General features: G+C 31.3%; 1 protein-coding gene across 1 annotated transcript in view; it reads right to left on the bottom strand.

Moving 5' to 3' along the window:
* The window catches only part of ZNF804A (zinc finger protein 804A), a 49305-nt gene that overhangs the window by 4512 nt on the left and 18040 nt on the right, over positions 1–26753 (bottom strand). The window contains exon 3 of the mRNA XM_039839930.1: positions 1228–1358. Coding sequence (XP_039695864.1) covers positions 1228–1358 — 131 coding nt within the window. The remainder of the gene's footprint in view (positions 1–1227; positions 1359–26753) is intronic.

The following is a 26753-nucleotide window of genomic DNA, read 5'->3' as shown; positions in this document are numbered from 1 at the left end:
TTTTTAATTTAATATTTTCTTTAATCTCTAACCCAATGGACTATTTCATTACCTTACTTGATTTATAAAAACAACAACTCTTTCCTAATTGCACATATTTAGAGGCATTGAATTAATGGGAAAATCATGTATGTGTATGTATGTGGTATATGTGTCTGTGTATGTGTGTATATGTATTATGTGAAATATGTACTGTATACTGAGGAAAGTAATTTAGATAAGAAGTATTGCTTCTTTTAGTACATATATTATTAATTCTAGTTTTCTTAATCTATTAGAATTTACATTTGCAAATGCTGCTTATAGGACATTAAATTACATAAGTCTTATATACTTTTTCATTTATTACCACACCGAGTAAAAAATTTGGTTTAGAACGATTGAATAGCAGTTATATTTTATTTGAACTGTTCCATATAGGATTCCAAATACATTTAATTTTATTTTGATTTTTTTCCCAAATTTGACATCCCAAACAATATTTTGATATATTGATATCATCTAACACCATTCTGCACAAAATAAATTCACTATAAAGTAGCATGATTTTAGACAATAGTAAGTGAGGCCTATTTATTGGGAAGAAGAGGGAAGGACACTCTAAATGGGGTCTTCTTTCCTTACCATTGCCCTAGCCTGAACTGTAGGTTCTAAATTGTACCACTATAGCTGCTGTTACAAGCTGGTAAAAGTGTAACAATTGTGAACTTCTTACAGTCCAGTTATAGCTCATTCACAGTGAAACTAATTTTGACCTTCCTTTGAAATATATAGGTCTTTCTGACCTTTTTCTTATATTCCTAAAAATAATTAAAAAAAAATATTCTCCAAATTTTCAATTAAAAAAATAAGTTCCTCTTAAAACTCTATTTATAACAAAGGTATATGATGGTGCTTTGGTCTCTTCAATCAAAAGTTGAATTTCACCAAGAAATAAAATAACTTTCAACTAAGATAGCATAAATAGCAGAATAATGTGAAATTTATTCTTTTACAAACTAAAATTATAGTAATTTTGGCTTTTATTGAAATGAGCAGTAAACACGTTTGCATAAAATTCAATTTCAATTTACTGTTTAAAATCCACAGAAAGCCATGAAAATGTGATACTTATTCTGGGTATAGAGAGAAATAAATTTATGTTCTATGTTTCTTTATTTCTATGTTTCTTTCTTTTTTTTTCAACATTACATTTTAAGAAAACTTAACATTTCACTGCATACTCACCATACAGTTTCTTTTCTTAACTCAGCCAGCTTATGCAGGCGTTGGAGTGCCTTTTCCTGTTTTCTTTCATCTTTCCTGGATTTAGATGCTACATTTCGGGCAAATTCCCTTTGTTTCAGTTCTTTGAGCCTCTATTAAAAAATATGGAAATGATTAATAGTATTTGGGTCTATTGCAATGTTGAAGTTACTATTATTTTTATCATTGGAGCTTTCCAATACATCATCTTTGACCTCATCCAAGGTAAATACACATATGTGACAATCCACTTCAAAATAAATTATTTTTCTTTCCCTTTTGGTTTGTAAAAATGCCAAAGCATATTATTACATTAAAATATATATCTATGCCTTAGCTAAATTGGAATTGAAAACTTTCATCTCTGCTTATTGATTATTTCCTGCCAAGTTTCTCATCTTAATTCAGATGAGGTGTTGGAGTCTTGTAACTCCCTAATTTTCAAATAAATAAAGTTAGTTTGTATATTTCAGCTGTATATTGCCATGTCCTCTTTCTACTCTACTGCATGACAAGGTCCAGAGATGGGGACAGAGGCTTCAAAGAATGCATCATCAAGAACGAGGAAGTGGCATGTGTTTAGGGATAATTGGTTTCTTAGGAACAATCCTATTAATAAGGGGAATTTAGGTAGCACAAATTCTATAAGAGTAAACGCTGTACAAGTGGATTTCCTCAAAATTGGCTCTGAGGAAAACATAGTAAATTCCCGGCGTATGGAATCAGCTCCAGTCACCCTGACATGTCCAGAATGCGTAAACCCTTTATTAGAACAATTATTAAGAGAAATTCCTTTTGACGCACCTCTTAAAGATGTTATGAATAAATTACAACAAGCTGAATTACTAGAACCAGCTTATACTCCTGTTCCCACACAGTTAGTAGAAAAATTAGTAAAGTATAAGAAATTTACTCATAAGCCTGTGCCTACTATGGAAGGGCCTCCTCTTGTGGCCTACTGGATAAATGGAAAACTCTGGTATCCACCTAAGGCGGCTAATAGTATGAAAAGATTACCTGATCCTCCTTTGCCTTTTACAGGAGCTTATAATGAAAATAGCATACGCATAGTGAATAAAGATGGAATTCATGTGCCTTATAATAGTTTAAGTTTATAGAAAGGCTGGCTAGGTCAGGACCTCCTTAGTGCTTAAAAAACAAAGGAACAAAAACTTAGCTTACAAAAGCAGCTTTGTAAAACCGATTTTTATAAATATTTTCCTCAATACTGCACCAAAGAAACTTTTGAACAGCTATGAGAAAGGTTCAGCTTGAACTTTAAATAATAGCATAAATCAAGTAGCAATTAAAAGATTTCTTCAGTCAGAAAGAAGAACGTCTGCCCACAAGCCAATACTTGCTGTTATGAATACCTCTATCTATCACCTTTACTTAAGTCAAACTGTATCTTACGTAATAGATATAAGACTTAAAAGTTTAGATTATTCCATCAGGTAGTTCTGTTCTAATGATTGAGAAAAGAATGTACTAGTTAATCATGAATATTAATAATAATATACTTTATAAGATTTTCTGCTTCGCCTAACCACAGAAATTTAACTCCCTGCTATCTTAAACGCAAAGTATAATCAAATGCCAAAATAGAAAGTATAAAAGTTGTAATCAAATCACAATAAAACGGAACAGTGTCACATCGCCTCTGAGCTGTGTAGTTGACTGTCTCCCGTGCCGACGCCTTGCCCCGCTTCGGGGCCCCCTGGATCCTGTCGTGGCTGGACCGCGGCAGTATATAATAAATTTCATATGTTGATGTGCTTTATGTTAGAAAGGTATCTGGTCCTTTTTATATTTTCTAAGAGTAACTGTCCTATGTTAATTCATAAGGTAAATGACCTCCACTAATGTGATTGAAACAATCCCTCCCTTCAAATATCCCAAATAACTTAAGATCTGGAAAGAAAATTAATAGTGTTTTTTGTGAAAATTCTTTTCACATTAGGTGTATTTTTCATCTGTATTAAAGGGGCTCTTTTTGGGGGTTGAAGGCTAGAAAAAGAGCATGTCAACTAGAACAGAATTGATAAATAACCATGTACGTGGCATGATTTAAGAGACACCAGAGTGGTCCCATACCCCAAATAATTTCACTATAGTCTTTCATAGAGATAGTGTATAGTTATTAAAAATTAAGGTACTATATTTTCTCATGAAGGCTTGTGTCATTTCACAATTGTGATATGCTAGAGCCTCAGAGTAGGACTCAAAGAGATTAAAACATATACTAACCACGTTTCTATGAAGTGATTGAACAAAGTCTTAATAAATGCCTTATACATATACACTGATATAAGCCAGTGCTTAGAACAATGCCGTATATATAAAAAGCTTGTTTAATAAATATTTGTTGATTTATGTATGAATCACTCAGATCCTTCAAATTAGGAACTTTTTACCTCAAACAAATATAGTGATACTAAGAAAATATTATTAGACTCCTGGTCATCTTGGATTGTATCTGCTTAATTTCATCTACATAGTATCATAGCTTAAGCTTTAAATAAACTCGTATATTTAGATAAGGTCTGTAAAATTATTTTAAAATAATTTAGAATGATTATTAAAGTTATGTAAAGATATGTTGAGAGTGCTCATTTGCACTGACATATTTATGAAAAATGGGTTTATTCAGAGCTGAATTTCAATAAAAGATAGATTAAGCCATAAATATCCAAATTGTACAAATATTTCATAGAATGTAAAACTTTTATTCTAAATTTTAAGCATTCATAGTCTTGGTCGTCGTTATTTCCTAAATCCTTGCTGTCATATTAAGTCTCATTCAAGAGACAATTATCGAGCATTAGCAACAGTCACCCTATTAAAAGACTGGGATTAAAAAACATATAAGAAAAATGTTTTTACTTTTATCTAGTGTATGTCTGTGTGTCTGTGACTATATGTGTTGGACAAGTGTGTGTGAGTGTATGTTTATATGCATTTGCAGAAATAAGAAGAGCGCCCACACAGGAAGAGCTAACAGCAATCATTGGCTGAGGTATTGTTATTGTGCCATATACAGATAGACTGAGTACTCAAAAAATCCTATGGAAAGCTACCTGGGAAAAGTCACATCTATTCTGGGTCTTGAAGGAGATAAAGGAGTATAAGAAATCAGGGTTGGATTTGAGGGTGAGAGGATATTTCAGTAAAAATAAAAAGTTTTGTGTAAACATAGAATTAGGATCATGCATATTCTAAAAAATAATTGCGTACAAGAAGTATGGCAGAGCAGAGTGTATGTGTGGAAGTGATGAGAATTGATTAATTATATGTTGCAAACAAATCCTGAGGTTTCTATCATATGAAATGTGACTGGAGGAAACACTGAGAGACTTTAAACAATGCAAAGCCACAATAGGATTTTCATTTTATCAAGATTCTTTTGGCATCAGTATGCATGAAATTTTGCTGTCGAACAAAATCAAAGACAAAAAGACCCATAAGGAGGATATTACAATGTTCCAGGTAAGAGCCTTTTCTAAGGCAGTCGCACGGGGGAGAAAAAGTAGAATTGCTGACTTATTTGATGTGCACAATTAATGTTCCAAATGATATGCATTACACTTACTAAAAAATGCTACCTGCCATCATAAGAGACATTCAATCATGAGAGTGTTTGGGTGCTAGGAGGTGAATGATAACAAAATTTGAAAGGCAACAGAAGTTGAATTCTTTAAATTAAATATGTAAATAAACCAAAGTGCAAAGCAAACAAAATAGGTTGCAATCCCAAGAAAGAACTATTGTTCAGTTTTTTTAAAAGTCTTATTTATAAAAAGTGATATTTTAGCAAGTTGAGATAATTTATTTCCTACTAGGTCCTTTGGGAAACTGGAGACAATGAACAGGAACGATAGACGACTATTTTACTAAAAATCTTTAGGATAAAAGTTAATTTCTGTTCTACACATATTTATAAATACAGTTTTTATTATGTACATATAAATAAGCATAAATAAACAAGTATAAGTTAAAAGTATAATGCTTTTAACAAAAAGCAAAGCTTCTTTTCTAAACTAAGTATATAAAATGCCAAGAATTTTACTATTTACTATTTCAGATTAACTACTCTGATTTGAATTAAGCCATTTTCAATTACAGAGTAGTTACATATATAGGAGTCTGTCAATTATCAAATGCCAGCACTGCTGTGTTATCTGTGATATAATTGCATAATTGACATGGCTGGAATCAGTTCCTAAATGTAGATTTAGAGAATTGTGTATATTTAGAATGTAAATGTTGTTTTAGTCTTGTAGGGGTTGTCAAGAAGCACCAAGCTAAATTCAAGTGTTCCTTTTGATTTCAGTCTTTCTCTTGGTACACATAATTCTCTTATCTCAGCGACAGACTTCTGATATCAAGGTAAATGAACATGCTTAATATTTAGAAATTATTCAGATGCAAAGCTTATACACTCTGCCAAATACTTTGGTTAGTTTCAGGCTAGAATTTATCAGTCTTTGTATTTTTTTCTTATATTTTTCTGCAGCAAAAATCAAGTTTTACATCATATATTATACCTAGTAGAGTGATTTTAAAAAGTAAATAATAGAAACCAAATAAATTCTTTTGAGAATGTCAAATAGAAAAAAAAAACAAACAACTTAAGTTCCACACAAATAAATATACACGATAATACATGTGAAACTGATGGAAATATCAATTCTATTTCCACAGCTTCCCCAACAATTTATTGAGAATCACTCAAAAGAAATTCTAAATGATAAATGTCAAGACAGAAATTAGAACATTAAAAGAAATTTGTGGAAGGATGTGGTCTAGCTACTGTATTACAAAACAAATTATAATGTACATTGGCATATCATTCAATATATGCTTTGGAAATATGCAGGTAGAGAATGGAAAGACATAAGAATCAATATTCTTTGGTTATGATATCATCAGAGGGCCTACTCTACTTTCCCATTGATTTACTTCTATTAGTCTATAGAAAACCAAAATGTCACAAGGGCAGCACAGATCATTAATCCTCAAATACAGTCTCAGGAACCCCATGGTATCAGATTGTTGTGAAAATTATGATGATCCTGGCCTCAGGTTAAACTGGCAAAGGTTTAACCAATGTGAGAAAAAAGGGATGGAGAAAGAAGGGGTATACCCATTTAGATAATTCATTAATCTGTGCTTACACAACTTTGTTATACAATTACAAACCAAACTTTCATGAACATTCTTTTATCTATATTTTGTACACCTAGTTAAATCTAAAAGATAGGTTCTTGCAAGCAGCACTACTGAAATAAAAGATATATGTGTGCATTTTTTGAGGTTTTCCAAACTGCTATTCATGATTTTACATCATTTTTGTACTCCTTTTAATAGTATATGAAAGTATATATCATATCCAATGTTGGGTAGCATCACTATTAACATGTGTAATTGATAGTCAATAAGTAATATATCATTAATGTTTTTCCTATAGTTCATGTGTTTATTAGGAATATTTTACATACATATTAGCCATGTGCATTTCATTATTTAGAATATTATTCCTTAAAATTTTTATTAAGCAATATTCTATATATTACTTTGATTCTGAAAGTAAACATGTGAGCAAACAAGGCTAGCATTATTATTCATATTTAGAGAAGATGAAACTGAAGCTAAGCAAATTTTAGAGACTTGTCTAGAGTCACATGCAAGTGGTAAAACCTGACTAGAACCTTATTCATAGGCTCAGCAACTTCCACTCACCAAAGATGACCTAGCTATAGCCACTGCTGAGTGCCCAATCGGCCAACAATGGAAATCAACACTGGGCCCACAATATGGCATCATTTCCTAGGGGCAATGGGTCAGTTATCTGGAGGCAGATTGGTTACATTGGACAGATTCTTTCAGGAAAAGGACATTGTTTTGTTTTCCTGGAATAGAAGTTGACTTTAGATATGGACTCACCTTCCTCCCATGTGATACTTCTGCCCAAACTGCAATCTATGGACTCAGAATATCTTATCCATCATTGTGGTATTCTACACAGCACTGCTGCTGATCAAGGAACTCACTTCTCAGCAAATAAAATTTGACAATAGGCCTATACTTATGGAATTCACTGCTCCTACTATGTTCCCCACCATCCTGAAGTAGCTGATTTGATAGAATAGTTAAATGGCCTTCTGAAGGCACAATTACAGCTCCAGCTAGGTGGCAATATCTTGCAAGGCTGGAGCAAGATTCTCTAGGAGATTGTATTTTCTCTGATATGATTTCTATTTTAACCAGAATTGAAGGGAGAGAAATGTTGATGATACCATTACTATTATCCACTAGCAAAATTTTTGGCTTCCTGTACCCACAACCTTATGCTTTGCTGGTCTAGAGGTCTTACTTCCAAACAGAGGAATAATTCCACCAGGAGATTCATCAATGGTTTCAATGAACTGGAAGTTAAATCTGCTACCTTGCCAATTTGGGCTCCTCATGTCACTGAATCAACAAACAAGGAAGAGACTTACTGTGCTGGATAAGATGACTGATCCTGATTACTCAGAGGAAAATGGACTGCTACTCCACAATGGGGGTAAGAAAGATTATGTCTGGACTAAAGGAAATTCCTTTTGGTGTCTCTTAGAATTACCATGTTCTGTGATTATCGTCAATGGAAAACTACAACAACCCATTTCAGGAAGTACTGCTAATGGCCTAGAGCCTTCAGAAATAAAGTTTTGGATCATCCCACCAGAGAAAGAAACACAATCAGCTGAGGTGCTTGCTGAGGACCAAGGGAATGGGTAGTGGAACGAGGCAGTTATAAATACCAACTATGATCATGAGACTAGCTACAGAAATGAGGACTGTAATTGTCATTGGTATTTCTACCACATCTTATTATGTATGAATATATGACATCTTTTTAAGCATGAATATATGAATATAATTGTACATACATATAAAACCTTTCGTTTTCTCCTTTATTGTCTTATCATATAACATAGGATGCATTACATCTTACTATTTACATTTTAACTTTACATTGTAGTATTTAAGTTATAATATAGCAACAAGAAGAGTAAACATCACCCACGGACTTTGCCTCCTTTTCTGGAAAATGAGTGCATTTTTGGTTGTACTCAAGTTAGTTGTACCATGTTAAGCAGTATATGAATAGTTATTGTTTTTATTTGAAGATTAAGTATAGTTAAAGAAAATGTCTGTGGGTGTCAACTTGACAAAGGACAATTGTAGCAGTTAATTGTTTGTGTCAACCTGGCTACATCAAAGTAGACAAATATTTAGTCAAATACCTATCTAGATGTTACTGGAAAGGAATTTTTTAGAAGAGATTAACATTTAAATTAGGTGAGTAATCAGATTTACTTATTAAATCCTAAGAAAGCAGATTATCCTCCATAATGTGAGTGGACCTCATTCAATCAGCTGAGGCCTTAAGAGATAAGACTGAAGTACCACAGGAAGAATTATACTTCCAGATAGCCTTTGTACCTAAGACTGTAACACATCCACTCTTTCCTGGTTTTCTAGCCTGGGGTCTGTCCTGCAGATTTTCTCTCTCTCTTTTTTTTTCTCTCTCCTATTTGTTCTGTTTCTCTGGAGAACTCTGAATTAATCACTAGAGGATGGGTAGTCTATTGTGACGTTTGAGGTGAACATTGAAAATTGCCTTCACATTATCAATTACATCCTTCTAATTCATTAATAGAATTCCAATTTGGTGAGGACAAAAACGTATTCAACTAAAATAATAAATCCCAGCCTCTTTTATAAATAATACTAGCTATGTGACACAGTCCTCGCTAACTGAATTGTAAGCAGATGTCTCTGGAGAGGATATTCCTTAAAAGAAAAGTCATCTCATTAAAAAAAAAATCCTTTTTCTTTTTTTTTTTTTTTAAACCATGATGTCACTTCCTACCCATGTGTAATTGTGTCTTAATGGCAACAGTCACCTTTCAATTTGAGGCTATCAGCTTAGTTGAGAAAGCTAGATATTATGCTAACAAAGCAAAAAAAAAAAAAAAAAAAAAGGATTCCTATTCTCTAATAGCATCATTGAATTACTACATCATCCCAGGACTGATTACCTATGTCATTTTGGGAAGAAAAAGAAGTAGAAGCCAACTTTGAGTTTTCTTTTATTTGTAACTGAATGTAATCTTAATTTATACATTCACTTACGAGATGTGTGATGGATAATTTACTTCATGTTCTTAGACCTCTGCTACCCAGATGAAGATGAGGATGGTATCTAAAGGTCCTTCTAGTTTTTAGATTCTAAGATTAATGTTTTCATGCCATCTTTTAAGATGGATTTAGTTGGTATGAAATAAAATATATGTTTAGAACAATAAGAATTGTGCTGTTAAGTGTTTTCTCTACAAGTAAATTCATTACTGTTTTGAATTTTTCCGATACTTCTGTTTTAAGTTTTATATTTCATAGTAAGTTAATGATACCCACTATTACTGTTTTTAGAGGCTTAACATTTTCTTTGAATTCCCAAGAGTTGTTTCTATCAGAACTATTTTCAATGGCTTTTGAAAAATCGAAGTACATATCCTGTCTTGCATAGAAGTAATACCCTCAAAGAATTACAACTCAATCACTATCTGTATTTCCTGAATCAACTTAGCTTTCTTGGAAGACAGTATGCAGTGAGTTTTATTAGAATGTTAGCAAATATATTTCTTCAGAGAAGGTTAAGATATTCAAGTGAATGGTATCACACTTCAATGTGTAATTTCCTCCTAGTCATTATTTAATCAATGACATTATACTGAGTGAACTTGTGGAAGACTCTTTTTAAAATTTCTTTTCCCATTACTAACATGAATGTGTATCATTTGGACTTTTCTCCTGGCAGTTTTAAAAGCATCTAATCTCTTAATGGCATATTAGATCTGAACAATATCTTTCCCCAAGGCCTCTCATTCTTTAGATTCCATTAACTCAAATTTCTCTTTGTGGCCAAAAAATCCACTCTAGTTCTAATACAAAAGTCTTTACAACTTGTATGTGTTATGTCCAAAACTGATTTTCCAACCATTCCCCTCATTTTTTTAAGTGCTGAATCAGAAGTGTCTCATGCTTTGAAAGTGCTCATGAATGCTTGTCAAATTGAATTGGCACAGGGTGGCAGTGATTAACTTTCTTATACAATAGAAGGTTTTGAAAATTTTCTAACAGAAATCTTAATAGGATCTTTGGTAGTACAGGGAGAACAATGGAAACTCAAGTGTAAGAAATACTGACACATATTTTTAAAAATACACAAACAAATTGAGTGGCCAGAAATTGAAGAATAGTTAAGAATTATGGTTCAATTTCATAAATAAATACTATGCAACTACTGCTGGTAATGCTAAAAGTTGTCAAATATTAGAAATACTATTGTATTATAATACTATTTTAAAAAATAACATGCCAATAATTTTACAACATAATCAACTTTATCTACATCTATAGAAATAAGTGCCACAAAATACAACTATGGATCTATATCAAACATATCTGCATCTATAGAAAAAATTCTAGAAAACACACAAAATATTAATGATATTTCTTTTTGTAAAGTAAAATCAGAAGAATTATATTTTTATTTTCCACTATATAATATTTTCCATTTGTTCTTAGTAATATGTTTTACTTTGAAATTTAATTTAAATTTGAAATGCAAAAACGAGATACATTTTAAAACTATAACAAAAATTACCATTATGTGAATTCTCCAATTATATGTTCATATCTATGGCCTAGTAAGTAGATTGTTCTGAAAATTTCTAAGCTCTCTGAACATGAACAAGTAAATCAATATATTCAATAAAAAGGATAAAATTAATCTAGTGAATTTTTGTGTATGTAATTTTTTAAACAACATCTAATATTTGTGGGTTGGTTAACATTTTTATCATCTCTGTTGTATAAGTATAGTAGGAAAAATATATAAGGACTGTAGTAGTAGCAGTTTCTGGGAAATGCAATATAACATTATATAGATATACTGTTATTCTTTCTCATTTTCTGTCAAAAATATTTTTATACATGTAGTTACAAATGATTCATCATTTAGGATATAATAAAGAAATTATGAGTAAAGGATTAGAAAACATTTTCTCCTTTTCTGTGGAGGAATTTAACCATCACGTAACTTTATAACTCTGTTTCTTAAATGTGCACTAATGGTAGAATGTTAATTATGTCAGGCAATTTTGCTTATGGTTGAAAATAACTCACATTTGGTAAATTGCATTTGGACTGGAAAGAATGTAAAATATTTATTAATACTTGGTGGGAAGCCATAACTGGTGACTTCCCTGAGTGAAAATTAGGTTGGTCCCTTACCAGGACTAGGGAAGCTATATACCCATTGAAACTTCTGCAAGAGATATCAGATCTTATTTGTGAGATGGGCCTTCTAAGCCATAGTGGTTCCCACACTCACCCATATGATTTCTTTCCTCTCTCTACAACTAAGTTGTATCTTGGAATGCCAAAAGAGCCCCAGAACTGCTGCAGGAATGTGAAGACTCTTGCTGAAAACACCTGATGTTAGATGCTGGCTTATATCTTTCTAAGTGAATCTATTGTTGAGTAATCATTCAACAATGCAATGTGTGGCAAGATGGACCAGGGAAATACCAATCAAAATCACAATTAGATACTATTTCACACTTAGTAGAATGGCTAAAATGAAAAAAGAAAAATAACATATTGACAAGGATGTAAAGAAATTGGAACTCACTTTAATTGCTGTTTGCATTGTAAAATGGCACAGCTACTGTTGGAAACAACTTTTCAGATCTTCAAAAATTAAACATATAATTACCCTGGGACCTAGCAATTCCATTCCTAGTTATAAACCCAAATTATTTGAAAAACAGATATTTAAACAAACACTTGTCACAAATGGTCATAGCAGCACTATTCAAAAAATCCAAAAGCTAGAAAAACTCAAATATCCATCCATAATGAATAGACAAATTGTGGTATATCTACACAATGGAATATTATTCAGCCAGAAAAAGTAATGAAGAACATGGATGTGCTTCAAAACATTATGCTATGTGAAAGAAAGAAACCAGACACAAAAGGTCACATTTTGTATGATGCCATTTATGTGAAATATCTAGAATTGCAAAATCCAAAGAGACAGAAAGCAGAGCTGCCTGGGATTGAGGTTAGGGGAAAATGAGGAGCGATTGTTAAAAGGGTTTATTTTGGGGTGATGAAATGTTTTGGAACTAGAGAGAGAGTAGTTGTACAACACTGTGAATTACTGAATGCCACTAAATTATTCACTTTATTATGATAAATTTTATATTATGTGAATTTCACCTAAAATATGCATTGATTTCCTCTCACTTTTTAATATCATAACCATTTTATCTAAGTATTTCTTTTAATTGGTTTAAAACAAAATGAGCTCACTTTAAGACCCTCAAGAAAAACTGCCACTTGAGAGAGTCTAAAAATAACAGGCAGAAAGAACATGAAAATGTATGTAATAAAAATAGCGGGGAAAAAACTTAAACTCATTGATTTGGTTGAATTGATGTATTTTAAAGCATTGACATTAAATCTATTACATTGCTTTATTTTTTAATAAATAACTATTGCACATTCCAGAGGATTGTTTTTGACTGGAATAATTGCAAGTAATGCATGGACTCTCAGCACAGTCCAATCTAGAAATAAATTCAGGCTAAAGTGTACAGTTCTGTCATCTTTTTGAGAAGCACAGGCCCATGGTGAATGTAACTTACAATATGTAACAATACCTATAGCCCTTAGGGATTTTGGAAAGATTCCTGAGAACTCCAAACATAGTCAAGGGACTTTATTTACTATCACTTTGTTCTCAAGAAAATGTGAGATCTCTTCAGGAGGCTGGATTTTTAGTTTTAGTTGAATATATTACTGTCACAAATAAAACTGAATTGAAGGTATATCAGGAAATTGTCCAATTTCTATTGTGATATGTTTTTCATTTTAATTTCTCCTATACATTTATGTCACTACTATCGGATCTATAGGAAGATAGTATTTATAATGGAAAAATTATGAGTTTGGAAATATATCAGGAAATGGAATTTGGCCCCATGATTTGCCATTGTGTGAACCTCAGTGATCCTTTCTCCATTTGTGTATTAGAGAAGAAAACAGCTACATAAAATCACATATGCTTCCTATCACTCAATAAATATCATTTTCTTTCTCTTCTTTATTCTAACTCTAAAGTTAAATGGTAGAATTCTATGTATTGTATATAGATCTCATTTGAGATTGAGTTCACTGGTCCAAAGGCTACTTTATCTTATAAACCTAGACAAAAATTTTTGAAAAAATACCGATCAAGTGGCATAATTGTTTTAAAAAATAAATATTAGAAACATTTTGAATTAACACATGTTGAATTAATGTGTGAATAAATGTCTTTATTAATAAATATGATGACATTTTATTTGTGTAACAAATATCAAGTATATTTCTGAAGGTCAAAGATGTTTTAAAATGGACTTTACATTGTATATTTTAGAAAATCAATACCATTTTTCATTTGTGTTAATTGGTCGATTTGATTCATATATTTATTTTACAGCAATGGTTCAAAAATACATGTAATAAATTTTCCTTTTGCCTATTTTTATGTAAATCATTATAAATAAATGCTCTCAGTAGCTAATTGTAGAATAATTAATTTGTCTTCTTAATTTGTCTCAAGCAGTTTTGCTACATTTTCTTAATGAAACTGCCTTAAATTAAGCTATATTACTTCATCGTTGCTTTCTATTGAAAATAGACTTGTCCCTTATAGAACAGTACAATTGTCCACAGATGAGTTAGTAAGAAGGCTTAATAAAAAATTAGTTTATAACAATCAGGTTAAGAGTTTGATCAGTTTTCAAAGGGACTATTAAGTAAAAATTTCAAATTATAGCATTATAAGTATGAAAAAATATGATGGAAACATTTCATCTCTAAAAAGTGTATAAGTTACAAATTTATCAAAGTTTGTATTGTTTTTTGCCTTTACTTTTATTACTCTACTGCCAATCTACTCTTTAGTATATCTACTTAAAAAAAAATCATATTAAATACAAACAACAGAGTGGCAACTTGCATTCTGTGTGTAACTCAATTTTGTGTCATTATGGAAACACTATAAAATGCTCTTTATTAGAAATATGTGTTATACGAGGTTAATGAAGTACATTCAATAAAGTAAGTTTTCCATATTAAGCTTCATTTTTTAAGTATAATATGTGGAACTGTTTAATTGTAGTGGTTTTAATGAAGAGTTGTCTTTCTAAAGTCTGCTAATCTTTAACACATGATACGAACATGATATAGCTATCCTATAGTTCTAACCATGGGTACTTGTGGTAGACAGAGTGATGATCCTCCTAAAATGTTCTTTTTCTAATCTCTAGAACCTTCAAATATGTTACCTTGTATGGCAAAAAGACTTTGCAAATGTGATTAATCTAAGGACCTTGAAAGGGGGTTAATTTCCTAGATCACCCACATGTATGAGATATAATCATTAGCATCCTTATAAATGAAAGAGGGAGCAGGAAAGTCAGAGTCAGAGAGAGAGAAATGATGACACAAGCAGATGTGAAAGAGAAAGAGGGGATAGGTGGGGAGAGAATGAGATATTTAAAGACTAGGTTGCTGCTGCTGCTGCTGGCTTTGAAGACGGAACAAAGGGTTATGACCTAAGGAATGAAGGCAGCTTCTTAAAGCTGCGAAAAATAAGGAAATGAATTTTCTCCTAGAGCCACCAGAAGGAAACAGCCCTGCTAACATCTTAATTTAAGACTTCTGACATTCAGAGCTGTAAGATAATTTGTGTTGTTTTAAGCAAGAAAATTTGTAGTAATTTGTTACAGCAGCAATAGGAAAATAATACAGTACTGAAGACATAATCATTTTCTAGCAGAAACTTACCATAACAGGAAAGTACAACATGGCAAAAGATTATGTTTAAGTCACAAAATTGATAGGGAGTCTAGAATTCATTAACAATTAGTTATCTGTATGACTTTATAAATCATATTTTAAAGACCTTTGTGTTCTCATCTATTAAATATGAACCTCCTACCTTTCCAAACTTTTTGAAAATCAAAATAAAACATAATAATGCTTCTCAACTATAAAACATTGTATAATTGTTGACATAATTATTGCTATTTTTATTGTTTAGATGCTGAAACCTTTGATAATTTGAATCTGCAAGCTTAAACTTCTATCAGTATTCTTTTAAAAACGTGTAACTTGTTACAGTGTTTGTCCCTGTAGTGTCACAATTTAATTCAACAATATGATTTGTTTATATCTAGGTATAAGATACTATTGAAGGTTCTGTGGAAGCAAAGGGATGAATAAAGGAATGTCTCCTAATCTCAGTAACATGTAATTTGGCAGAATAAAATATATCATGTATGGGATAAGGAGTGATAATTTTTCAGAAAGGGAAATATTATATTTCCCAGAAGGGGCTTAGGAAAAAATGTAAATAAGCTTTGGGTAATTGTCAAAAACAAAACAACAACAATGAAAAAAAAAAACTTTTAGAGATAAAATGAAGGGCACCAGGTAATTTTCAGGTTAGAAATAATGACATGAGAATGTAGAAGCAATGTTTAGAGTTTAATATAACAAATGTAGAATGGCGAGAAAATGCAATAGTCTTTCATTTCTGCCTAAAAGAGATCAAAAAATAAAATGGCTTAAAATGACACACATTTATTAGTCACAAGTCCTTAGATCAAAAGTCAGGCACAGACTGGCTGTGTTCTCTGCTCAGGGTAGACAAAACTGAAATCAAGGTATCAGTCAAACTGAATTTTCATCTGGAAGCTATAGGGTAATATGTACTTTCAAGCTAATTCTTATTGTTGACAGAATTCAATTCTTTGTGGCTATAGGACTGAGAAACCTGTTCCATATTGGCCGTCAGATTCTCTTAGTTCCTAGAGGCTGCTGCCTTCCCTCTCATGTAGCACCTACCACCTTCACAGCCAGCAACTGAGAATTTCTCATGTGTCAAATCTCTTCATTTTTTGAATTGCTGACTTCTTAGACAAGCCAGAGAAAACTATTTTTAAAGAGCTTATGAGATTAGGTCAAGCCTAATGAGATAATCTTACAGTAAACCAGTTTGGGATTTGCATCTGCAAAATCACTTCATAGTAGAACCTAGATTAATATATAATTGAATAACTGGGAGATGATGTGTGTACAGGGGCCAAGAATCTTGAGGGCCTATCTATCACAGGAACAAAACAAAGATGACATTGAATAGGAAATGCATTACTCTTGAGGACAGAAAAGCTTAATATTATGCTAAAATACTTGGGTTCTATTCTATAATTACACAAAACTGGACTAACAATCCTCCTATATTTTATATAAGAAACTTTTAGTAGAAAATCAACAATTTCAAATGAGCTAAAAATGTCTGATGCAGCAAATGTTTTCCTTTCTTTGCTTTCCAGTGATTCAATAAGATGACAGTATAATTTAAAAAAATAAAAACAATAACTTCTTTAAACCAAAAAAATGAGACAAATGTAGACCTGAATGTTTAAAGAAATCTGGATTATGGAAAACCAATTAGACTGAATGGACAGGAAATACAGATAAGGAACATAGAAGCCCAGAACACAGAAGTGTAGTGATTCTAAAGGGAAATCCAGAGAATATGCAAGCCAGATTGACAAATATAACAATGAGTGGGCCTCAATGTGATTATCAGACCTATTTTAAAACTGGACTCAGAACAGCTAGACTAGTGGGTCTCTTCTAGCAAAATAAAGACCTTAGCAGTGAAAGAGGGGTCCATCTCTTTTAGCTAGGTATCCAGCATAAAATCACCCCAGGTGGAAACACACTGTACCAATAACACAAAGCTCAGAGTCTGTACTCGAGTTCAAGGAAAAGATACATTCAAAACAAATGTTATAGGTCCAGCTTTCTGCATTGATCATCCTGGCCCTTCTCAAGAAAAAAACAACAACAACAATATCACCTATAAAGAAGTGAGAATGAAATTAGTAACACTGAATAATAGAAAATAAAATAAAACAAAATGTTACAAATTTAAATACCTGAGGGAAAACTATTTTAATGCAGAATTCTATATTCAGGCAAATGTTGAAAGAATGAAAATATTTTTAAACATGCCAAGCAAAAAATGTTATCCAATTAGCATAAATATGATATTTTGTCAGGATAAACCATAGTAAAAGAAAAAGAAATCCATAAGAAAAGACAACATGAAATATGACTCAGTGGCAGTTGAGTATTTTCAAAAAGAATCAAAGAAAGTTTATAAGAGGTTAAAAGGAAGTCCTTTGAATCTTGAAGGCAGGAATAGCCTCTTTCAAGCAGCAGGATTTAGTAAAAGGATTACATTCTCTACTTTATGTGCTCACTTACTATTTGGTTCTACAAAAAAACACTGACTTGATCATAACATGTAAACTGGTATTGGGCATAAAATAATTCAACATAAAAACAGTACATTGATGACTTAATTGCAGTTGTAGAACAGAATAAATTTTATGGTATTCTTTAACATTTTCAAATTATCTAATTTATAAAAACTATGAAGAAAGGAAAAAGTTAAAATGCAGGCATATTAAGTTCTTTATCTTTTAATCTTGTATCAACAGGTCAGTATATAATATCTAATGTTGATGAAGAAAAATTTAAAAAAAACATTAATTAAAGTTATAAAAGGAACTAGTAGGTAAACTATGGATAATAGTATACTTAGTGAAAATCACAAGTAGATAGAGGAAGAAAGTGGGAGATGAAAATACTAAATTCTTCATCTTTCAGATGGGATATCAGAATTCATTCTAAAATTAATAAATCAAAAATATATATTAAATACTTATGTAATTTTAATTAAAACAACTTTTGAAAATGGTTAAATTTAGTTACTTCTTGCATCTGAGGATGGAGAAGAATAAGATTTATATATATAATTCTGGACCATTCTCTATGTTGTATTTGTGCATACCTATTAACAACTTTAAAACCTGTTTTATGAAAAAAATAAATATTCAAATGGTCAGAGGAAAATATTTAAAATATAATAAAAATAAAATGGAGAATATTATATGAACAAAATTTAATTATCTCTATAGTACTGTCTTTTTACCTTTAACAATAAAATGGTCTATTTTAAAACCTTGTAAAGGTAGATGGTTCCATTTCTAAGTTTCAAACAATACTAATAAATTAATGCCACAAACTCTCCATCAGTCCTGGCTTAGAAATAGTGCCAAATTAAGTCATGACTCAATTACAGTTATTAATGATAGATTAATAAGAAACCCAGAACTTAATTTTGTCATCCTTTTGGGAAACAATTATGTATGATTAAATTTTGAACTCCTTCAAAAGTACTTTTTTTTTTTGTAAAGAAAGAATTAAAACTGCCATTGAGTGATGATGTTTTGCCTATATGATAAAAACTGGCTAAGTGGAAGGTTTTCAGAATAAAAGAACACAGGTGACCCAGTCAAATCTCCTTACAAACATGCTAATGACAGACCTCCTGGCAAACAATTCATAATATTTACTAGCAGTAGAGTTCTTAAACACAGAATGCTTTCAGCAGGAATCTGTTAATCCATGGGCATGCCTCTGGAACATGTCAGGTAAGCTCTGTCACTAGCTGAGCACAACATGAAGGTGTTTCATGACCTGAATGGCCTTTTACGTGTAAGTGATATGAATCATACATATTACTTAGACCTTATATATATAAATCTGGAACATGGATAGATCTGATATGGAAAGAGAGGACCTAGGGGGCTGTGTTTGTGGTCTCAGAACTCTCCCTGCTTCACCTATTATTTATGAGTAATTGTATTCCTGAAATGTTTAGTAATGATGTATGCTAGGTTAAGATCTCCGTTTTATGTGCCTGATTAGACAATCTATTTATTTTTATTATCTTGAGCACCTAAAAATCTGCAGAAAATTATGAAAATTAATGATATTGCAAATGTTATTGCACAATGTCCCCATGCTTTTAATAAACTATACTTTTCTAGTATTTTAATTATATGTGTTCCTAGATGTAATAACACGATGCATTTTATTTTTATTTTACCACAATGAATATTTCTAATCCACCTCTATTACACCTAAGGAATAGAGAGTTAGTTACATATTCAAAAGAAGAGGAGAGATTCAACATCCACAAAGACTAAAGTGCATAGCACAAACAAATACATTTAAGGAAGAGAATGTTTATTAAGGAATGGGACAGAAGAGGGCCTTTTAGATTTACTTGCTTTTTCATATGAGATTACTGAACACTTTAAAACTGGACACAGAAGAAAATCAAGGTGTAAGTCCCATGGTATTTCTTTGCTAGAGTTGAAAACTTCAGCACATTTCCTTCTCCTAGTTCAGAATCAGTTTAATTAAATGACTTGAGAGCCTTCGAGAAGAGATTAGCCACAGAAATAAAACTGTGCTTTTAGACTAGTATTGGGTGAGAAAACAGTCAGCACAATTCTCTTTGAATGAATATATCTTGCTGTTTATTACTGTTTCTGTTTTAATGAGCACCTAGCTGTGTGTGTCTACATATATAGAGAGAGACACACAAATATATAATTTTTTTGGTGATCTCTTTGCCTTTTTGTTTTGTTTTGTTTTAATGATTCAGTGTTCATACAAACAGCTCACCAGGATGTTCAAACTTCACAGACCTCCGAAATGATTTAATAATATTTTCAGTTCATCATTATAGCTATGTGTCTAACAGAGCATCTGGAAAGATGGCTTAACTACAATTTTAATTATGTTTCTGTTTAATTTGATGTTATTTTTAAAATTTAATGGAAAAAATATTTATCCACATTAAGAATCTGCAAAAGGAAATGGGGAAATCATTTCCAGGGTTGAAGAGAATTCGTCTGAATAGAGAATTGGCTAAATCCAATATATATGTACACTATAACCTTTTATTTTAAAAGTCAGGTAAGAGGTACTCTGATAAGTGAGAGAATTAAAAACAAAGATATCAATTCTTAATGCCAGACTATTAAGGTTGAAAGAAAAATTTTTTGTTTATTCGTTTACTATAGTCACCATACTGTATATTACATCACCAGCACTTATTTATTTTATATCTGGAAGAAACTTTCGAGATATGTATTGTGAAACCCTACAGTTATTCTTTAAATAATCCTTGGAACTAGTCTTAGTTATTGTTTTCCTGATTAATTAGCTGAATAAATTATTTGAATATGTCATTTTGCATTTATATGGTCATGATTTTACCTTTTGAGAGAAAAGAGGTAACATATATCCATATGTATATACATATATATGCATATGTTAATTTGTGTGCGACACTTCCCAAATAAAATTTTTATAATTTTTGTTTGATCTATTTCTTTGTTTTGCTCTACTAAATTAACATTGTGGCCAAAGACAAGCTAAATAATCTGTGTAATCTTTTTTTTTAAGCATGTTATCTTGATACTTTTTGACACAGTGCCATATTTTTTCTTTCTCTTTCCTCTAATAGGAATTAAATTTGGATTGCAACAATTGAAGATAACATCTCTTATAGACTCAAGGGCAAAAGAGCTCCTGTAGCTTACAGAAATATTTGGGGTAAAAATAAAATTGGGGTTAGCATCTAGCATATCTTCTTTTTATCAGACATGTACTTAAGCTTTTAGCACACATCTTTGTTGATGTAAGACAACACAGTGACTTATTTTTAAATTTAAAAAGTACACTGATCTGCTGAGAAAAGCGATTTTGAATATTGTACAAAGGATTTGGTTGGCAGATTTTGTGACATGAATCATGCTTCCCTGGTTGGAAAATAGCATGGTGATGATGCCAACTTTACCTTTGGTTGCCTTGGGAAATATCAGTAAAGAAGTGTCAACTGTTTCCCTATTGACATTCCTGTTTATCTTACAAATAAAAGCAGTTGTCCCTGATGGAGTATAGAGACAGCATTTTCCAAACTGCTACAAATACACTGAGGCAAAATTTCAGTGGGAGAAAGGATGAGGAGTAATGTACCATACGATATCAGAGTTTCCGACAGAGTGAAATCTGTATAATGAAAATGATTTTTGGATTAATATGTTTACTCTGATGGATTTTTTAATTGAATATTTTATATGTATTATAGTGCCTATTGGGTTCAATGTATTTAATTGGGCATGTACTTGAATAAGAAGCAACACCAAAAAACATGGTCAAAAACATTCACACAAACATATGATATACCTTTGTTATATACATTTGGTATACATATTTATACTTTAATATAAAAATATATAGGTATGTGAGCATACATATCTTTAATACATAGTACCTATTGTAAAAACATACAATATTTATATCAAATGTTCCACCTATCTTAGTAAATTTCATATCAAATGAGTTATACTATAAAAAATTATTTTGACTGAAAAATAAAATTAATTCAGAAAATTTTGACATTTGTGACCATTTTGAAAATTATTTCTATGAAATTAGTATGTTAAGTCTCAATTAGTTTGCTAGATATTTGTAAAATCAAGAAATCTTAACATCATTTTTTTATTTCATATTTATTTTCAGGGTCTTGCAAGGATGAAAATTGAGAATGTGAAGTGAGGATGAGGGCTATTATATTATCAGAATTTAAAATATTGAAAGAACTTAAATGCAATAGTAGGAAATGTTTAAGTTAAAAAAATACTCGATGGGATGTTATAAATCCATTAAAACAATTATTATAAAAATTCTGTAAAAATGGGAAAATGCTATTGACAGTATTAAAAGGAATGATGTAGAGTACAAAATTGTATCTACCTAAAAATAAGACATATAATGTCAAGAAAAAATCACTTTGTTACTAGGATAAACCAATTTTGAACTTTCTAAATTTTGAATATCAAAATGATTATATATATATTTTAATGAAATAAGAAGTCAAAAGAAATAGCATGTGAATGTAAGTAGCTTTAAAATTTAGTCTTTGAACAAACAGAATTATATAAAAGCAATTAGATTTACCAGAAGGAACTGATAAATCTCTTTTCTGCATATATTCTATCTCTTCTGCATTTTTTTTCTTTTGTCGTAGTCCTCCAATAAAAACAAACAACAACAAAAACAATCCCTGAATTCCCAATGCTCATAGGCAGCTAATAGTACTTGCAATAAGCTCTGGACTCTATGATTTTGACACAGTGCCGTTCAGTCTTTAAAGCAACACAGTACAAGTTTGGATTAAGCTCTTGAAAGTTTGTATATCTCACTTTGCAATTAGTTGCTTAAGCTCAGAATACACAACAAAGAGAAATCAGATAATCAGGCTGAGAAAAGGGTTTGAATGCTTCTGTGAGGCTAGGGGCACAGCAGATCACATCCCTGAAATGGGTTCTGCATATGTTAACATGGACACATGGTAATGTTTCTTATGCATTTTACCTTCGATAGCTGGGCAGAAGATGGAGACGAAAGATAGAATATGAGGTTCAGGCTGGGGGGAATTCATGGATAGTTTTGTTGAAAATTCTGCTTACTTTTTAGAGCAAATTTCATTATTTTAGGTACTAATTATCATAATTAAATGTTAAATAATGGTATCTGAATATACGCCAAGGCACATTCTATGTAGAATTATCTTTACATAACATTAACTATTTTAAAATTGTCCTTAGACAATTTTTTACACACTAGAGAAACAATTTTGAATACTACTGATTACATCCAGAGAAAACAAGGCAAAGTTATGGTGACGCATGCAGCATAGAACAGGGAGATGTTGAAAAAAATCAGTCTCTACCACTAAGAATAAAATATTATCATTAAGGAAAAATGCTATTTTATAGTAGATTAGGTAATACTGAAATTAAAAGGAGGAAGATTAGAGAACAGAAAGTGTTAAAATATTCAATGATTAGTTTTGTGTGTTTGTAGAAGATTGTGTTAAGTGCTTAGAATAAAATGGTAGAAAATGACCAAAACCTTACCTTGTGGATTATAAAAACAGTGACTTCATTTCCAAAGCATGGGCATTTGAAACTTGCTAGGATTATGTGATACAACTATGAATGATCTATAGTATTTTAGGCCTATTTCTTACCTTTCTTAGGATAAACATTTCTATTAGAGTCATCTTTAGTCTATATAACAGTATTATGATATCATACATGGCATTTCAGAAGTTATCTGTCCATAGAATAATGATTATAGGAATACAACAGAATTCTAGTATATAAAGATTTGATGATACCAGGTTACACAATAACTTGGCCAATTTTGTGACTTATCCAATGTCCAGATTTTTTTAAAAAGGTGTCATACTTTTGGCAACTTGAAAAAGTACATGTGATCTAAATATGCAGCTAAAAAATGTCACGAAAAGATATATTTCTTAGAGATAGGATTGAAAACATCACCATGTTCTGCTATTATGGTATATGATCATAATAAAGAAACCAATCTTATATAAATGCAGTGAGTTCAAGATCCCCATAATGCTCCTTTGCCAAAGCTGCTTTAAGTAATGCTTTAAGAGTTACTTAAAGCATTTCCAACCTCAAATTGCCAAGACTGCAAATATTTGTATTTCTGGATAAAGAAGGAATGAAAATGAGTTACTACACATGTCAATAATAATACAAAATAAAAATAAAAATACATGTACACACATATTTAGATGACATGAATACACACATATATGTATGTAAAAATAACTATGGAGAGGAGTGCGTGTAAATAGCAGGTGATGAAAGATCTTGTCATTATATCTGAAATTGCTTCCCTTAGTACCATGAGGTAATATTGTTATTGTAAATGGAGGAATTGTCTTTAAAATATTTTTTTATCTCTATATCAAGAAGGCTGATATACCATTTGGATGGGTAACTCAATATAACCTCTCATGGCCTTTCTTTTCGGAATTTCTAATTTCCTTTTCCAACCCAGCTCTTATATTTCATTCCATCTGGAGCTTCAAACATATAAAAGTGAAGTGTTTTGAACCATGCACCAGACCGTAGATTTGTTTGATTTTTTAAAGTTTTTCTTGGAATTTAGTCATTCAAGCTTAATTAAGTTTCCTTTGTTTTATACCTATTTCAATCTTCTATCATCACAGAAAATCAGAAACAGATGCAAGTCTTGGTTTTATAGTCAGGAACAACTTAGAAAAAGAGGATACAGATAATCCTCTGAGCAGATAATTTAAGGTTTGGTTCTTGATCTGATTAGAAGGAGATAAAAATATAATTTGTAGGATGCTCAATGCTAAGTACTGCTCCCAATTTCCCACATATGTTAACCTTAGATTTTTAAATATTTATTTCTTCCTGTATCAATTTTCTTTTAAAATTTGATTTTATTAAGAGTAATTCATAAAATCTGTCTCAAATTTTTTTAAAACAAAGTATAAATCAACCTATATAGTTGAAAGTATAAAATAAATCTATAAAATATTACTTAATATAGCTATAGTCTCATAAAATATATTACAGTATCATTAATCTAGTATAATAAAAATACAATAGTAAAATAGAGGGGTACAATTTTATCGATGCCACCACCCAAGTCATTATGTAACCTATAGGAAGAATATTTTCAAGAATTAATAAATAATCATTACAATAAAAATAAAGATATACTACTTGGGCTCAAAATGGATTTCTTAGTGATTATTATTTCTTTTTTTAAAAAAAATTTCATTGGTAACAAACACAATGGAGAAGAATTTTTTTGATTGGCTTATAATGCATAATTTACACATTAGGTGAATTTTTCTAATGTATTCTATTTTTTTACTTTTTTTTTGAGATAATTATATTTAGGAAACATAGAGCAGAGACCTTTGTTTAAAGATGTAGCATATTTCACATACCCTAAACAGTGACTGACTCAATAGACAGCTATCAACCTAATGGATAGTGGAAGATGGAAGGGAAGGAGACGAACTCCACTGGAGAAAGTTTCAGAAAATGACATCAGTTCAGATACTAGAATGATTATTTTGTCCAGAGTCTGGTTCAGACTTAAGAATGAACAAAACTTTCAGTTTAAGTCTATCAAATCATGAGTTTGAATTTGAAATGTCAGAACAATAGAGTGCTATGATTAACTAGATATATATGTGTGTTTCACTTAGGGGGTAGGAGGAAATTGTATGTTCTTTCTTTGTTTTGATCTTCAAGTGATTTAAAAAAATGAGGAAAATTAGATTAAATTACACATAATAAGAAAAAATCTCAAGAAAGATGTTTGAAATGGATTAAATTCCACTTTGCTTTACCTGCATCTCATATTTTCTTATTAATATTTAAATATTATCTTGCAGATAAAAATTTATACCCAAATATCAATAAATGATTTCTTTTTAAAATATTAGATTAGTGAACAGAAGTTTAAATTATTAGGAAATGGTCAAATTTGAAAATAAAGCTGCTCCATTTCTATGGCAATACAAGTCCCTGCAGGAAGAGCAAATTCCAACAACCTGGCCTGATCGTGACTTCCTCTGGAACAGAACAAAACAGCATGCCATAAAGCAATGAATCTTGACTTACTCGGTGAAGGTCACTTTAGAGACTTTGGGGAGACATTTCAGACATTCTGAAGCTGCTAAAGCAAAAATCGAAATGTTTGTGGGGCAGCAGAAATAAGACAGTCATTTCCTTTGCTATCTCTTCGTAGCATCAGTGTGACAAATCTCTTAGAATGAAAATAACTGAATTGCCATAGGCTGCCAGGTGAGAGGACAGGCACAGTGTGGCTCTAGTTTAAGGGCAGAGAACAGGCGAAAGGGGTTAGAGGATAATCTTTTTACCTGATGCTGTTTCCTTTTTTTTTTTTAATCGCAATGGTTAAAATTCAGAATAACATAAATTTATTGGGAACTGTTCAAATCTTTTTATATGAGTGAATCACTCAGAAAATATGGAATTGAAAATCAAATACATATTGATTATTTATGATGAACATACAAGCCCTAACTATGTATTATACTTGATTTCATCAGGTATAAATCCAGAAAGGCCAGTGAAAGTCATCTATTCCAAAGCCTCAGTTTGCACATGCAGAAATGGAGCCCTGGGAAGGTGAAGATGGAAAGCTTCTTCTGTATAAGAAGTTCATGATGAAACTGCCTGAGGTACTCAGGTCTCTTGATTCCTCAAATTCATTTGCCACATGGATAAATGATGTATGTTTACATTATTTCCTCAAATTAAAAAAAAATGGTTATGCTAAGTATATGATTTTAGATATTCTCAGCTATTATAATATTGTTTCATATTAAATTAACCAATTAAGATTGCTATCTATTGGAGTTCATGGTGATTTATTTAGTTTAGTATACCTGTCTCTAGGGTCTGATGCCCTGGGCATTATCAAAAGTGACCCTCTGGATTTCAAAATAACAGCCCAGATCAAGCCTGAATTCCCACAGTTTATCTGTGTACAGTAAATAGTATCCTAACTTC

The sequence above is a fragment of the Pteropus medius genome, unplaced genomic scaffold (genome assembly GCF_902729225.1).
Source record: "Pteropus medius unplaced genomic scaffold, Ma_sr-lr_union100, whole genome shotgun sequence".
Taxonomy (NCBI): Eukaryota; Metazoa; Chordata; class Mammalia; order Chiroptera; family Pteropodidae; genus Pteropus; species Pteropus medius.
The sequence above is the reverse complement of the archived record's forward strand: the minus strand, read 5'-3'. Positions and strand labels throughout refer to the sequence as shown.